Source organism: Anser brachyrhynchus, assembly GCF_964034855.1.
Source record: "Anser brachyrhynchus genome assembly, chromosome: 10".
In the NCBI taxonomy this organism is placed as follows: Eukaryota; Metazoa; Chordata; class Aves; order Anseriformes; family Anatidae; genus Anser; species Anser brachyrhynchus.
The window spans coordinates 21,752,141-21,768,719 of NC_137705.1; the positions used below are offsets into that span (position 1 = coordinate 21,752,141).

General features: G+C 42.7%; 1 protein-coding gene across 7 annotated transcripts in view; it reads right to left on the bottom strand.

The window, feature by feature from the left end:
• BICD2 (BICD cargo adaptor 2) overlaps positions 1-16,579 on the bottom strand; it is an 88,051-nt gene that overhangs the window by 34,762 nt on the left and 36,710 nt on the right. For all 7 annotated transcript variants that reach the window (XM_080606513.1, XM_080606512.1, XM_080606511.1 and 4 more), the window contains exon 2: positions 7,457-7,669. In XM_080606513.1, coding sequence (XP_080462639.1) covers positions 7,457-7,669 — 213 coding nt within the window. The remainder of the gene's footprint in view (positions 1-7,456; positions 7,670-16,579) is intronic.

Here is a 16,579-nt window from a genome sequence, read left to right on the forward strand (position 1 = left end):
GTGCTGGTCGATGCATCAGATTCCAAATGCTTTGAGGATGAATAAAAGCAATGCGTGAATGCACCTTCCCCCCTGCAGTCTTGCCCACAAAACATATGGGAACGGAAATAAGTGATGTGCAAACCAACCCTGCAGCCATTCCTACAGACAGAAAGGGCACCAACACAATCACAGCATGACAGCAGTGACCCTCACAAGGTCACCCTTCGCAGCCCACCAGGCAGGGGAACTGTCTGCTTTTTAATATTTACAAAACAACCTTTTCCCCACAGCTGACCACCCTGCAATCTGGTTTTATAAAAGCTCATGTCAAGCACTGAGCTCATGCCTGAGTTGGTTTTCCTGTATTTTTGACCAAAGTGAGTGCACAGCTGGTCCCACCTGCCTCTGCTTGCTCTGCCGCAGTGCTTCCCTCTCGTGGGTCTCATCTCCCTGCCTCTGGTGACCTCCGGGTTGCACTGGTAGTTGTTATACCTGCACTCAGTAAACAAGGCTGAAGCCTGAAACCACCCTGCCTGCAGAGACATTCCAGGAAAGCTCACCCAATTTTGTGGCGAAGAGACAATGCTTTTTATTGTAGCTCTTTAAACAAAAGGAGCTCCCTCCTCGCTCTTCGTCAGCATCCGACCACAACCTGCCTTTTCCTCTCACTTCTTTCTCTAGGTCATCCCCGCTCCTGTTTCTTTGGTTCCTGACCATGACAAGTTTCCCTCTGAATTCAGTCTGCCTCCATTAGGTCACCAGCCTGCTGTACCTCCTAGAGGCAAGGTTTCCAGAATAGCCCATATTTACATGTTCCTTCACTGCAGCCCACGCTTACACACTGCCTGAACTCTGAGCTCCGTCGCGTAACAGCAACTCAGTTCCCCCATCGCTTTTCCGAGCTTTTAAGTCTCCCTCACTCCTATTAACTTCAGCGGTAATATTTATATTGTCTTCCTTCCCCTTGTTCTCACATTCTCCATGAAAAATGTCTCTTTTCCCTGCTTTCTGCATTTGACTTGATTTTAGCTCTATTTACATCTCTCATCTCTTTTTCCATTCAGACTCCTGCTTCCAAAAGCTGCATATCCTACTCCATTAGTGACCTTTCTGTTTGGAAGGAAAGAACTCTAGATATCAGCTGTTTGTTCTCTTCTTTTCCAAGATTCCTATCAGAAAAGGCAATGAATCTTTCAGCACTTTCCCTTCCCTAAGCTATTCCCTGACTTTATACCATGCATGTACAGAAACGCTGTATAAGAATATTTTGCTATATGATTATCACTACCTCTAGTTTCTTAGCACTTTCCAGTGTACCCAGAAATATTAAGGCAGTAACACTGTCTTTTTTTTTTTTTTTTTATGATTTGCATTAAAAACCCAATTCCACCTTCCTCCATTTATTTAAGGGAAGAAAGAGCTCTGTTGATCTGATACAGACATATGTATCAGACTAGACAAACTACATAGGACCTCAACAAATCTGTAATGCATTGTAATGAACTTCTTGGGCACACTTTTGGCCACTTAGCAGTAGCGCACAGTCTATAATTTAGAGCACAGTAAAATGTTGTTTCCCTGTATTCTCTGCTATAATAAAACCAATGAATTCTTCAGGCATGGCTCATGATGCAGCTTTTAGGGAACCCAGAAAACGGAAGCTTTCCTTCCTTGGCAGCAGGGGAGTTCTCTTGTACCATTTTCCTCCATGGGCTGTCACTGGGCTCAAGAGGGAAGAACAGAAAGCAACGCAAAAGACTGTCCAGCATTTCAGCTATAAATCCTAGTGGGAAAGAAAAGTGTTATCGTGACTTTAAGAATCCTCCTCCACTGATGATGTTAAGGAAAGTTCTTAAGGAAACCTGGAGAAATTCAACAATGAGATTACCGTGTATTTATAGAACTGTCAGCCAGCATTGCTCAGAACAGATAGGGTCAAGTCTAACAAACAGCGGCCTACCGTGGTAAAAACACTGGCTCCTGAAAATAAACATTTGCTAGCAATTAAAACAGTCAAATACTGGGAACAGGCTATGTCCTGGGTTTTCCTGCAACGTCTCTTCCACCTCTGTTCACACGTTTTAATTGCAAGGCCACAGAAAGCTGATGAATGCATCTGTAATATCGCTGTGTCTAAGGACAGGGCGAGATGGCTGCGAACAGTTAGGTTTATGTGAGCAGAAGGCAGCAATGATCAAAGTGGCCTGATCTAACACAACGCATCTGATGTTTCCAGTGACTGAAGATTAGCTTCCACGCGAAGCTCTTCTAATCACAGTGCTGGAGATTGTTTGTGGTCTCTTCAGTGAAATAGTCTGGGATCCACGGAGTTTGGATCTATCGACAGAGCTTTAGGAAACAACCGCAGACCAAGCTCTAGGTCTTCACTGAAGAAGCAAGATCTCGGGGCTGGGCGGTGAGTTTGTTAGGTTTGCTTTGGGAGCACGTGTGAACTGCATAAACTGTAAACTTAGTTAAGGAAGTTATCAAAAAGATCCGACCAGAGCATGAGGGTTGTTAAGAGTCACTTGAGACTCTGAAAAAACAAACTCATGACTGACCCCTCAGATGAGACAAGTGAACAGGATGGAGGAATAAAATGGACAGATCTCTATGAAGTTCTGGGTATTCTGTTTCTTTTCTTTTTTTTTTTTTTTTGGGGGGGGGGGGGGGGGGGGCGGGCTAACCCCTCACCCACCTCAGAAGAAAATAAAACCAGGATACATGATTGCTTGTTGGTGTTCTACACAGTCCTGAAAACGCCTACCAGCCTCCTCTGGCAGGGTGTCTGGGAGGCTGTGGGGCTGCAAGCCACTCTCCAGCTGCATCCCATGGGAAATGCTGCTCAGCCACAGAATGAAGCAAGAACAGGCAGGTTTCACACACTGCCCAGAATGAGAGAAAGCTGCACTGTGCTGCACGGGTAGCATAAGGAGCCAGCACATGACCACAAAGGGCGTAGAGAAGAAAGTCAAGAAGTTCATCAGCAATGCCCTAATGGTCTCACACCTCGGTGAAGGACGGAGCCTTAATTGCTCCAGGCTATTCTATTCTATAGAATATTCTATTCTATTTTTTTTTAATTGTTAAGAATAATACAAAGTCTATTATCTTTCTCTGCGCTCCAGCGCTCTGTTCCCAGGAAGGAAGCATCATCTTTGAAAATAGGTACTCATGCAAAAATATCACCCCTCTGTGGACTGAACTTTGGGAGTCTCTCCACAACTCCTATAAGGAGCAAAGAAAGTGTGAGAGAATTGCCACTAGCGATAGGAAGAAAAAAAGAGGGAGATGGTCCCCTGTGCATAGCACAGCCAGAGAACTGCGCTGTACAGGTTAACAAGAAAACGCGTGTCAAAGTGATGGGTAAAGCGCATTCAGGAAAAATGACAGATATTGCACAACAATGAAAGACAATCAGTGTCTTTAAAACCAAATTCAGAAAAATAGCTTCCGTTTTATAAGCTTGAAAGAATAAAATCATACCTACATTGTGTTTTGTAAAACATGCTATGTAGTACATTTACATTGTTCATTTTGTTAGCTATTTTTATTCTCAATTAATACTTAAAAACACAGATTAAAATATATCTCCTTCTTTAGTTTACATAATCAGATCACCTTTTACTTCCCTGGGAAAAAATTGCTCATTTATTTTTCAGCTTCTTTATATGTGGGCACAGCTACCTCATGATTTAATAACCAAATCAGTCACCTATGAAATCTGTTTTGGTGCCACTAAAATGCAGCAGGAATGAAAGAAGATCAAAAGGCATAGTAATTAGCAATTACTCAGGAGCAATTACTCCTTCTAGTGACTTTTCCAGGACACAGGAGCTGCTGAGCTAGCTAATGACAGCAGTAAAACTCATAATCTGTAATCGCCCTGCCGACCTGTCTCAACAGGCAAAGTTAGATAATTCAACAGAAAGTGTCAGAACCGCTTGTGTCTGCTACAGCAACTGCAGCCATACCGAATGTCATGTCTCCTTCCAAAAACAACTCACTTTTCTGCAAGTGTCCTGAGAAGACCTGAAAGGAATGACAGCATACAAACACACTTCCAGCTGATCCAGGTCAACATCTGGTTTCATTCCATAACCACTGCTACGGCCAGAAACAGCTCGAGAAGAGCTGCTGCATGGTTCCTTTAGCCTTCCCCGTGCCACTACAAAGGTCTAAAGAGATTTTTTCACAAAAAGCCCCCATACCAATGAAATTCTGTATCCTTCCAGTTAGCTATGAAAGAGCAGATAGAAACTTTCCCAACCAGCCCTTACTAGCAAACATCTGCTAGAAGTAAAGCTGAGATTCAGCCCCGTTAGTTTCCTGCCTTTTCTGCCCTCCCCCAGCACTTCTAAACCACCACCACCACTTCCTTTTAGTTTTGACAGAAGACCTCTTCACAGCCAGAGGATGCATTACACATCACACATTATCAAGCTTTTTCCACATCCCCCCTCTTGCCTGGATTAAGTCCAGAACAGCTGCAATAGAAGTAAAGCTTCCTGTTTCCCCAGCCATCTTGCAAGTCAGGTCTCCAGACAGGCAGTAAGACAGAACTTCCAGAACACACATTATAAAGGACCGACCCATCTATAAACAATCTCTACAACATAATGGAGAAGAGCCGCTGTAGTTTTTTTTTTCCATCAGCAGTCAGAAAAACCCAAGGAAGGAATTTCCACTATGTCTCTGTGATATAAAACAGTAGATCATATTCCACCTTCAGCCCAACACTTTCTGCTGCTGGACTACAGAAGCATTCTTCAGAGCAAAGGAGGCACAGAATTTCCTTGGACCAATGTCAACAAGAAACTCCTATCACGAGACCTGGGCTAAGCATGGCTGTAGGGGCTGGGGAAAGCCGCAGTGCTCATCTTGCTCACTGGCTTACAATAGCCACAATGTTCTTGATTTCTCTCACGGAATATTTCCAGACTCGTTTGCTATTTATCTATAAATCATCACAGAAGGCTTGTGCACATCCTCCTGTTTCCACTTACCTCAACAACAGTGGTGAAACAGCAGCTATTTGAATTTCTGCTGCTTTCTGATGCACTGTACTACAGCAAAGCCAAGTCTCTCAGGAAAGTCATGTTGGCTTGAATTTTTCTGTGGGCCAGGAGAATCCTGGTATCTCTGTTCACAGACTGTGCCTTTGTCATTTGATATAGGTGGTTAAAAAGTGATTCAAAGCAAAATGCAATACACTAATTGGCATCCTAAGAGGAAGAATCCCAAAATGCACATGGTCAATTGGCCCAGATGTTTCCATTTTCACACTAAAACTTTCATGCTATTTCTCTTCTGTCTCCTCCCCTCTTCACCACACCACAATTTACGGTCAACAGAAGAAAAAACTCGGACTAAAAAGGGAAGGCAAGAAGAAAGAACACACTGAGATGACACAAAGCAATATGCAACCACTGGCTGCCAAAGTCACCTGCAGAGAAACCACCATGACAGCAAGGGTTATTATCTATCACATCAGGTTTTGATTTATTTATTTTAAAAATAGAATTCAGTTTTTTTGTTTCGTTGGGTTTTTTTTGAGTTCAGTTTCAAAGTTTAGAATCAAACACAATGTTGACCACCACCACCACCAATTTATTTTCAAGCAACTAATTGCATCTTCCCCATTTCAGAAGAACACTTTAAAAAAAAAAAACAACACCAGAAGCTTTAAAAAATGAGAATCTTCACAAGAAACCTGACATCAGCTACTTTCCCTCCTCATATGCTGCTCAGCTCTCAAAGGGTGCCAGAGGAAAGGACAGAACAGCTTCCACCTTACGCAAGCATGTTTGTGCACAAGGCTGAGTGGGTGAGGTGGGAGGACAAAGCACAAGAAAGAACACTAAAACCAGCTCATCCAAGGGTTCTGTAAAGGAAAATGCAGCTCCAAGCAAATATGGCTGAGTAGCTGAAATATGACGGTATCTAGGAGGAAAATCAACTCCAACTGCAGTGACTCAGCGAGCTGGATCGAAATCTGCCGATCAGCACGCTTTGTGCAGCGCTTGGAATCCGTTACCGACATAATGCTGCTACCTCTTGGGTGGGGAGCTTCTCTTTTAAGTTAGGAAATAAAGACAAGAGTTGTGTGTGTGCTTGCAACAACTAGTTGCTTGCCTAAGCAAGAGCACATGGATTGATTCCAGCTCAATTATCCCTCAGCCAGGACCCACAAAATTAAAGGTGAACTAGCCTGCTTTGTTTGATCACCTGTGACAGTCCCCCCCCATCCCCAATCTACTTCTGTTGCACCCCAAAATGAGGTACTATTGAACCCCACTTCTCCACAGAAGTAACCTACACATGCCAGAAAGAGTCAACATAAGGCTTTTCATCTCCTTGTGAATTCCACTACCAAACATTATCCACGTATTTGTTATAATCCCCTAAAGTAAATTCAGACACTTGTGATTTTCAGTTTTGGTCATGTGAAATGCACCAAGATTAAGACCTGGGCTCTTAGATAACCTTCTCTTCTGGCAGAGACAGCTTGTTGATTGTCTCAGGGCCAGAAGAGTCAAATACATAATGCTCCAAAGGAAGGTGCAAGAAACCTCATGAGTAATAACTGGGGATTTTTTTACCACATCCATCTGTGGTTTGCAGTCTTTGTAGTCTTTTTACTCAGTCTACATTTAAGCAATGGTTTGAGCTCTTAAAACAATCTGAGCTACAGATTTCATAAGTAATTATATTGTTTAGTCAACTCCTCAGTGATTATTTCTCATCAAAAACAGGCAGTTTCAATACTAAAGCAAAAAAAAAGTGGAAGGTACGTTCAGACTGTAAGTTAAGCAACCTATGAAAAAGTAAAAACCATCACTGTCATGAGAAAAAAAACAAGGCAAACTTTACTGTTACTCCTTTTGTGCAGTTCAGTGTTTTATTGTGCTCCCACATCCTTATAAAAATTGTGGTGGAAAAAGCAATTGGCAATGTATAAGAAGGAGAAGCTATGCCCCAAATATTTTGCAGCAATAAAATCTCTATGGAGAGCAGGGCAGAAAAAGTACATCCCAAACTTCTTTGCGCTTGGTCTAAACAGATCCATCTGCTTTTTAAGCCAGTAGTTCTCTAACTGAGGGCACCAGTGTGCAGCACCCGCAGTACTGCTCTGGCCTGGACACACAGTCACATTTCTGTCAAGTGACCTAGAATGCAATACGGTACTTTTTGCAGAACTAGGAGGTATTCGAACAAGGAAGAGGGAATGGGAATTTGTACTGGTTCAGAACCACTGTGGCCATGACAGGCTGGTTCAGTGGATGGAATTGGAAAGTTGGATTTACTACACTGCTGAATTACAGCTTCAGCTGGATTTAACATAGGAGACAACCAAATTTATCAGCATTAACAGATATTGAGCAGCTCAAGAATATTTCTCAATGTGGTGACATAGCACAAAAAAACATAACCACAATACCTGCTGTGATGTGCATTGTTCACTTTTGCTTACCTCTTTCAGTTCCTGTGCAACAGAATTAAGGCGTTCGTTTTCAGACTGGGTGTTGGCAAGGACATTTCTGAGCTGCTTCAGTTCTGTCTGCAGCTCCATAACCTTCTTCATGTAGTACTCTTCCTTGGTAGCCGACTCCTGAATCAAGGTCTCCTCTCTGCTCTCTCCATCTGCTGCCACCTTCTTGTGGTTGGTATGGGCCTGCCCAAAAGCCTAGGACAGTCAGAAAGACCTTCTGTTAGTAAACCCGGAACTGTGCATAAATAGCTTCCATTTTAAATAGTTAGAACTATTTTTTTCTGTTTTCAGAACATGTTTTTCTGATACCAAACAAAGCAACTTTTTTCTACACCCTCCCCTCCTGGGATTAGACCCTTAAATATTATCAAGTTGCTAACGCAGGGCTCTTGAAAGTAACGTGCAACATCCACCCAAACAGTGTTTTGAGATGCATAGGTTACTTCGGTAGAACTTCTTATAAACCCTAAAAGGGTTTATAAAACCTCTGTAAGAGGGAAAACCAACGTGTTAACTCAAGTCTGCTCTTAAAGCAAGACTCTGGCTTGCAACAAGGCAATCATGAGATGACCAGAAACTTCTGTGTGCATGCATTTTGCATACCTGGGTCAGACCCACTTCTACAGCGACTGCATCACTGAAAACAGATTTAGTACCAGCAGCCTGTTCTTTTCTACTCTTCCTGATCCAGCTACACCAGAGATACTTATCAGCATGCTCGGCTGCTCATTGCTGGAGATTACTGCCCCCTCAAACCTGCTAACCCACTTCAGCCAGAAGTGAGGCAGGCTCACAGAGCTGCTCTGCCACCAGGTTAAGCTAACCTGGGTCATCCTAGCTGAAGTAGGTCAGCATGTGCTCACCCGACAGCTCCGCTGGCTGCTCTCGCTGACTTTATCCCTAGCAGTGCACCAACAAAGGGAGTTAGAGGCAGGTCAGACGTATAACCTCTTCAGCAAAACATGCATCTGTTTAGACCTGACTTTCTTTCCTTTTTTTTTTTTTCCTTCCCTTTTCTTCCTTTTTTTTTTTTTAAAAAAAAGGCAAAAAAAAAAACTCCTACTACTTGTTTCTTGGGGGTTTTCATTTTGTCTGAAACTCTACCAGGCAGTACTCTAACATCAGTGCTCAACACACAAGCAGCTAGACTTGCACTAAGAAATGTTCTAAAGCAAGCAGTTTAACATTTAAGTAGGTATCTACTTGTAACAGTTTGCCTGGCATGCAGACCAAAGTCAGTGTGATCAATGAACGCTGCCTTCACATTGCTACACCTGCATGTACCACACAGTCCAACCCAAGAAGTGTATGGAGCTTTCAAGTGCCACGGCATCTTTTGGGATGCCAGTGTCCATACAGCAGGTTCCCACAGTCACCAGTAACACAAGACATTCAGCCAGGTCAAGATCAGCATCTCGTAAAACTCCTTGTTCAGACACGCATTACATTTTCAACTAGTCATCTTCTACTAGCTTTTCAGCTGGTATATACTGCCAACGCACACAAAAAAAATCTGTTTTGAACAGAAGGAGATTTCAGTATTTTTTACTTCTGTACAGTAGCCCAGATATGTTCATGGTACAGTAATCACCAAATATACCATGGCTGAAACAGGTGATCAAAGATGCCAGCTCTGCCTACAGAGGAAGACACCCACTTACTGCTCCTATCAGACTGAATTTTACTTCAGATGAGCAAATCAGAGAAGCGGGAGACAAATATCCATTGAGGAAATTCTAGCCAGATTCACCGAGATGGCCCAAGGGAAATTAAAAAGCGTCACATTTCAGACAGAAAGTAAAGCACCATCTGTGTGAGTCCTTGTCAAATGAGTTTCAGCAAAGCAGCTTAAAGGCCTAATATCTAAGATCTCCATAAATGTTAAATGGATAGAAAAAACATACACGCTCCTTCTGAAATACACTATCATTTTTCCATGAAGAATTAACATCTACCTCTTACAGACGTACATTTATTTCAAATATTATGGCACAGAGAAAGCGACTCTGAGCACCCATTTGCCCAGTGAGGTGGCATCACACTGTTGGCAGTGGGATGCTTGTGCAGGACATGCTAAAGGTTCGCGATACTCAAAGCCACATCTGATCAGCCAGACGGCAGAGTCTGAGCATGATTCAAGCAAGTAACTTAGCAATTTCTCTAAAGGAGAAAAAATATTGAGGATAATGACTAATTTCCTCTTAGAACTTTGAATGCAGATGCTAAGCCTTGGATCTCTCTAACAATGAAGAGAATTTAATCATTTTCCAGAAGCCGCTATTGCCAGTGACTATGTGAACACACAAACTGGCATAGCAGATGAGACTTCTTTTTTAATCCAATATCCTGTCCCCTATAAAGGCTAACGGCAGATGCTTTAGAGAAAGGTGCAAGAAACCCCATAATCTCCCAGAGGTGTGGATTGCCTTAAGCCTTGAAGCAGAAGGCTTAATGTAAATTTGGCAGAGCTATTAACATTTAGCTATGTTTGTAAAATATCCCTTTATTTTTCACGGTTTTACGCAATTTTAGCCTCTAAACATCCTACAGCAGTATGCTCCATATATTAAGTCATACTCTTACATGACGGGGTTTTTTGTCAGTTTACACATTTGTCATGTTTTAATAAAAAAGAATACCTTTTGTTCCGAGACTTGCAGGTATGTTACTCTGTTCTCCTCTCTGTCATTCGTTGTTTATAGATGCTTCCTTCTATTCCCCAGTGAAGGGGAGATGAAGTTCAGTAAGCTATCACCGCTTTTACATTTGAAAGATTTTCCATGCTGTAATACAGCTGGACTCCCATTTTAGAAATGTCCTTTTATTATGCCTTGTCCTGAATGGCAAGACTATCTGAACCAAAGGGGAGCTACAGACATCAGCTCCCTTGGACCAGCTGCAGAAATCAGCCCTATCCATGATAACTTTTGTGGGCCCTGGTTATTTCTGCACAGCAAGGTGGTCATTTACTCTCATCCAGGAAGCTTGTGAAGTTTCAGCAGGAAGCTACTGTTAGCTCGACGGCAGTACTGCCTAGGGTCAGGAGGCTGGCATTAGCACCGAGACTGCACGAGATACAGGGCACCTTTGTAACAGACATGGTCACCAGAGCAGGCAGCCTGGAACAGCTCCGTCTGGGTGGGTCTATAAGGGAATAGTTAAAAACTACTTCCCTTTTAACCATGCTCCATGATCTCTCTTGTACATACCTCTAACCAACCCCCATGCATTCCTGTTACCAGCCATTTCCATAATTGTAACAGCCTGCGTGGAACAGGAAATTTAACTTGAACAAAATTATCCAAAATTACAGGGCAACGCAGTTACCTCCTATGGAGGTAAAACAGTCCGGGTCTGTTTTAAATCAAGCTATTAAAAAGGCAGACCGACATTTTACTGACATGCATGAAGCCTATAAACCTGCACACATGCAGAAGCCCAACATCTGCCCAGACACTTTTGCTTTAACATTATAGAAAACACAGAAATAGAGTTCAAGAGTTCATGAACCAAAATACTATTTTGCTATTTACTCAGCTAAATGTGCTCAAAGAAACTATTTATGCTGGCAAAGGCACAAGTAGCTTCCATCTATTTCTTCAGAGAAAGCTGCACAAGACATGGAAAAAGCCTTCCTCGGGTTTTAACACAACCTGAAACTGCCCAAAACTGCCACTCCCCATCCCAAAAACTACCCAAAACTGCCACTTCCCACCCGTCAGACACATACATGTGGTCTTCAGCCCACCTTCCCCAGGCACCGTGGGGAATACGGCACCCGTCTGCATCCAGTGCTCAGCTCAGGCTGAACAGGAGCAAAACTGACGCCTGGACAGTATGCGTCATCCTAGTCACACGCAGTTTGACTTCCTCAGACAAAAATGTGCTTTTTCGGCTTGTTACCAATGTGAAGAACTTGAACAAAATTAAATACAAAAGTGTTTTGCTAGTATAATTCTTTAGCCTTATATACAAGTCAAAATGACTTTAAAAGATAAAACACTTTCTTTCTTTGGTCAGATCATCTCGCATTCTTTGATTGCTAGACAGAAACAGTTAAGTATTAACAAAAGGGAAAATGGCCATTCTCGAGCATGGCGGACACCAAAAACAAAGGTCCGATCTTCAAAGAGCTGCAAGTACTTGCCTAACCAGTCTCCAGGTAGCCTAGAGCCACGTACTGTGCTTTGGCTATCATTTGCAGACAGCAGTTATGAGCTCACTAATGCCTCCTCACACACAATAGGGTAAATGACCTTTCGGTCCTTTGTGTAACTGTGCTACTCCTTCGCGCTCTGAAGTAGGCATACAGCTTTCTCCTTGAATATGTGGGTCTTGGTCTAGAAAAGACTCTTAACCACATAGCATAAGCAACTCCACATAGAAATTGCTTTGAACACTTGTGAATAAACACTAGCTAAGGATATTTTCATCCTCTAAGTGGCTTTAACGCTGCGCTCAAGCCGCACAACTTGACAGAGCGCTCCCAGGAGGGAGCTTGGGACACCCCATGCATTGCCCCAAGGTCACCTGGGCAGGCTGAGACTAGAGCTGGGAGACAAGCTCTCCATTTTAGTACACCCTCCTTCTGTCTGGCGTTCAGGAAGGTTATCACACTTCTCCTCCACAGCATCTCAAGGGTGTTGACCTTTTATTCAATAAACCCAAGCTTTGAGTTTTTTTTCAGAATTTTCCTCTTCATCCACAGGAGGAGAGGGACAGATGCCTTGGTGACCAGGACAGTAACACGTCTTCCAGTTAATGGTGCTTATGCTACCAAATTTTCATACCACATAACAGTTCTGTTTCCTTAAATGAAAACAGTTAAAAGGGCAAAGAAAGAGGATGAGAAAGCAAAATTTAAATGAATCATCCTTTTTTTTATTTTCTTTTCCCAAAGCACAGCTCCTCCTTGTCTGCAGTCCTTGAAGCATGCTGACGTATAAGTTGGTAAATTAGGCTGGTGGGCAGATGGTCCCAACAGTGGTGGGGTTATTTATTTTGCATTATAATACCTGCTAACTTTTTAGGTGCCCCACATGCAGTCACACATGCTGTACTCTACAGAGCACAGATGCATATTATATTTTAATCACATTTACTGGTAACATCTAGTTTCCCTTCTTTACTCTCTCAGCTGAAGTATAAGGCTGCAACATGCAAACAAGGCTTGCAGAGGGACAAAAGACATGTTTTTGCTAATCAACGTACCTCAAAAATAATTTTGGAAGGAAAAAAAAAAGACCCCAAATCAACTTACTACTGAAGTAAACACATAATAAATCTGTAAGACTTTCTGGAACTGGCCCAGGCACCCCCCCTTTGACGGGCAGGGTATTGCCTCCTTCATTCCTAGTTTTTCAAGGAAGAAAAAAAAAAAAAGGCACAACCACCACCTTGATGGACATGGATTACACAATGCACACCATCTAGCACCTACATGTTCCAGCTCGTTCAGAGATGACACAACTCTTTGAAAATGCTAGTATTGCAGTTTTCAAAATTACATATTTTAGAGGCCAAGACTTAATTTCCCCCACTATTGAGCACATAAATCTAGAGTTGCCCAACGTTTCTTTGTTCCCCAACCTCCTCTGTACAAACCTTCTTTGTACTGTTGGTTATTTTGCTGTCTTGAGCAGTCAGATCACTTTTACTCGCATAAATACGAAGCTAGGAAAGCAGACACAGTTACAGGCTCTATGCTTATCACAGATTTCCAGCCAACATTAATGTTTGGTATATAAGATCTGGATAAGATCAACAGCATAAAAATGCTAAGTCTCTTGCAGACATTTCTTGCTTTTGGTACTGAATTTTAAGGATATTTCCCGGCTTATTCCATAAAGTGGGTATGATACCAAAAGAGCAAAAAGAAGAAGAAAAAAGACAGTTAAAGATCAATTCTTCAAGTCCTGTCAGTTATCTGTAACTGAAAGTGGATCTAGGAAAATGAAATTCAGAAACCTATCACTGCAAAGGAAAATAAGTGCTAGCTTCAGGTGAAAGTTTAACCACAAATCCTCCAATGGAAGGCGAGTCAAGATGCTAGTAATGTATTTGCAGTAGAATAAGTAACACTTTATATCCAGGTTGGAATGAAAGTTATGTGCATTTCTGAAGTAACTACAAATTTGCTTTTTTCAAGTGCCTAACAGAAAGAAGAAAAAGCAGAATATTTCAATAAAGTCATTAAACTATAGCACACTGTCACAGGACAAAATCTGATCACTGAGATGAAAACACCAATGAAACATTAGACACTTTGGCATATAAAACACAGTAACAACTTACAGGTACATAAGCAAAGGTCAATACATTTTGGACAAGTTACTAAAGTTCAGGCGCTGTGCCTTAAGAATGTCTCTAATCATTAGGGATTGCCACCTCAGGCTGGTAGCTTCATTCTGCATCTTCCTAATGCCTTTTTTTTTTTCCTGGATCCTGTTGATTGGCGGAGCCATGCTGGACTAAACAGATGACAGCTGTGATTCATTATGGCAACCCCTTGTTACACAGAAGGAACAGCTGATCTTTCACAGATCTGAGCTCCACAACCTACCATCGCACAGCTAAACTTATGCTGTGCTTGTAAGCAGTCAGTGTTAACAGGGCACAGAGCCTCACTTTGCCCATTGCCTTTTGCCCTCCAGCACTCAACAGGAAGCTTATCTTCCTTCCTCTGATGGACCAGCTGCTCTTAAAATTTCATGCCAAAGCGCATGTAAAAACAAAAAATAGGCACAACAGAGAGATGAGAGGAGAAATGCTTTAACTGAGCCACCCAGCCCGCTAGAGCAGGCCTGTGATGACAACTGCTGCATCATCTCATGCTCTGTTCCCACCTCGCCCCAGCTTTGTGATTTGGGGAGTTTCACCTGCACAGGACAGCTCTGCCTGCTGAAGTGCAGACCGCAGCTTTTCTGACAAGCTATGTGTAAACCCATCTGCAATCTGAGGCTAACTATGGCTCTCAAATTTATTCTGAAGAGCATTCCTCATCAAGAAAGCTAGCCAGGTCACATACAAGCTAGAATTTCATTTGCAAGCAGTTTTCAAATGGCACTAAGTAATACTGGTATTCTCTTCCCCCCAAGTGAAAATCCCACATTTGCAAATTTTGCTCCTAGCAACTCCACTTAATTTTAATTATCAATATTAAACTAATCAGGATATGTTAATATGCATCAGAAGAATAATTAGCACTAAAAGCCACTCACATTTTTGTTCATGTTTCTGCACCGTCAGCCTCTGAATTTAATTACAAAATTTTAGCACCAGTTCAGCTCATATTTTTTTCTGCTAATCAGAACCAAAATAAAAGAGGTTTTTCATGGCTTCAACAAGCATTGCACATTTTTCGTAATAACAAATTCATTACGACCATAACGATCTGAAACAGCAACAGCAAAGTGTAAAGACAGTACTCTGAAGAGTTTTAAGCCTCTTTGCAGTGAGCCAGGAGTTGAATAAAAGGAGGTATTACATCCCTCTGGTGCAATACGTTCATATATATGAAAATTTAAAATGAAAATGAAGCAGTCACATATGCATTCTTCAGCTAGCAGACCAGCACTGGACTAACAGCTGCTCAGTAATGTCTGTAAACACATGCACTAGACTTGTCCCAGAAGCCTAACGCCACAGAGACACAAGCCTTGTGGCGTGCTCCATAAACACAGCCACGCTGCCAGCACCGCCTAACCCTGTGCTCCCACTGCCTCAGCCCCTCACCCGGCCCAATGCTGCCTTTCATTCTGAGCAAGGGGCTGACACGGCCGCACCAGGGCCTGCAGCAACCGTCAATGTTCATAGCAGGGCAGAAGAGAAGCCAGCCAGGCAGCTTTCCTGCCCCAAACCACCAGCCACAGCTGATCAGAACAGCTGTGACAGTGCCATTGAGGAGCAGGCCGCTGAGTGCCTGCCGCCTTCCCTTCCTTTCACCATCACCAGATGTACTCCAGATTTAACAAGGGTTCACTTCAACAGGAAGAAATAAATACAAACGCCTTATAAGATCACAGTGTTCTCCCTCACAGATTAGAGGGACATTCCACAGATGATTTAGAAATATTTTTTTTTTCCCCAAATGGTAGAAACACACTGGAGCCTATATTTAGAATGCACTGCTTAAGTGCACTGCTGCTGGGATGAAAAAGGTTTGCTGATAAAAGTCTAATTTAGCCTGTCAGCTTAGTTAGTTGGACACAAGCTGTACAAACTCACACAGTTCTGAGGGTTAAACGCAGCCATGCCCAAATCAATAGCCAAGCAGCAACTCCACCTGTGGTTACAAGAGCAAGAGGCCACAAACTGGCAGGGCTGGACGCAGCTGGGAAGGGGCTGCAGCCATCTCATCTCTCCCAGCAAACATGACTGATATGACCCACCAAAATAAAGAGGAGGGTGAGTGGGGATAAAACAAGCTCAGTGAAGGCAGTGGAAATTGCTCAGAGCGATTTAGGACATACACCACTTAAAATCATTAGCATTTGACTTGTTTTGTTTAGATATAAATGCTCCATTTCCATTGCTTTTGTGGTTCGGCATAGACTCCTCTTAGAGGTGCGAATGAAGGGGTCTAGACATGCTAAAGGAATTACTCACCTGAGTTTGGCTTCAGGTGTGGAAATTGCTGAAGCAGCTAAGAATCAGTTTGCTTCCAAAGTGAATTCATGTGAAAAGATGCTAACGTGACACCCTTTGAGTCATGAGATTTAGAAATGCACAAGATCCAGCATGAGGAGCACCAAGAGCATGTTTCTCAGACACCCTCTCCTTGCCCTCCCAGATCACAGCTCAGGTGTGGCAGGGCTGCTCCCCTGCCCACTCCCTGTGGCAAGGCTTGCAGCCTCACCAGCGAGTCAATATGGGAATTATTCTTAGCCATTTCAATCCCTCCCATTTGGTTCCTCACTCAGCAACAAAGCTTGGACCAGAACTCATAAGCAAGCAAAGTACTGAACCAGGTCCACCTTAATGAGCATAGGCAAAAATAACACATCATAAGCCAAACAAGTGCATGCAGAAGCGGTGAAGACAGAATGTTCATGCAACATTTGTTCTCAGCCACAGAAGTTCAAGCTAACAGATACCTGGAGAAAA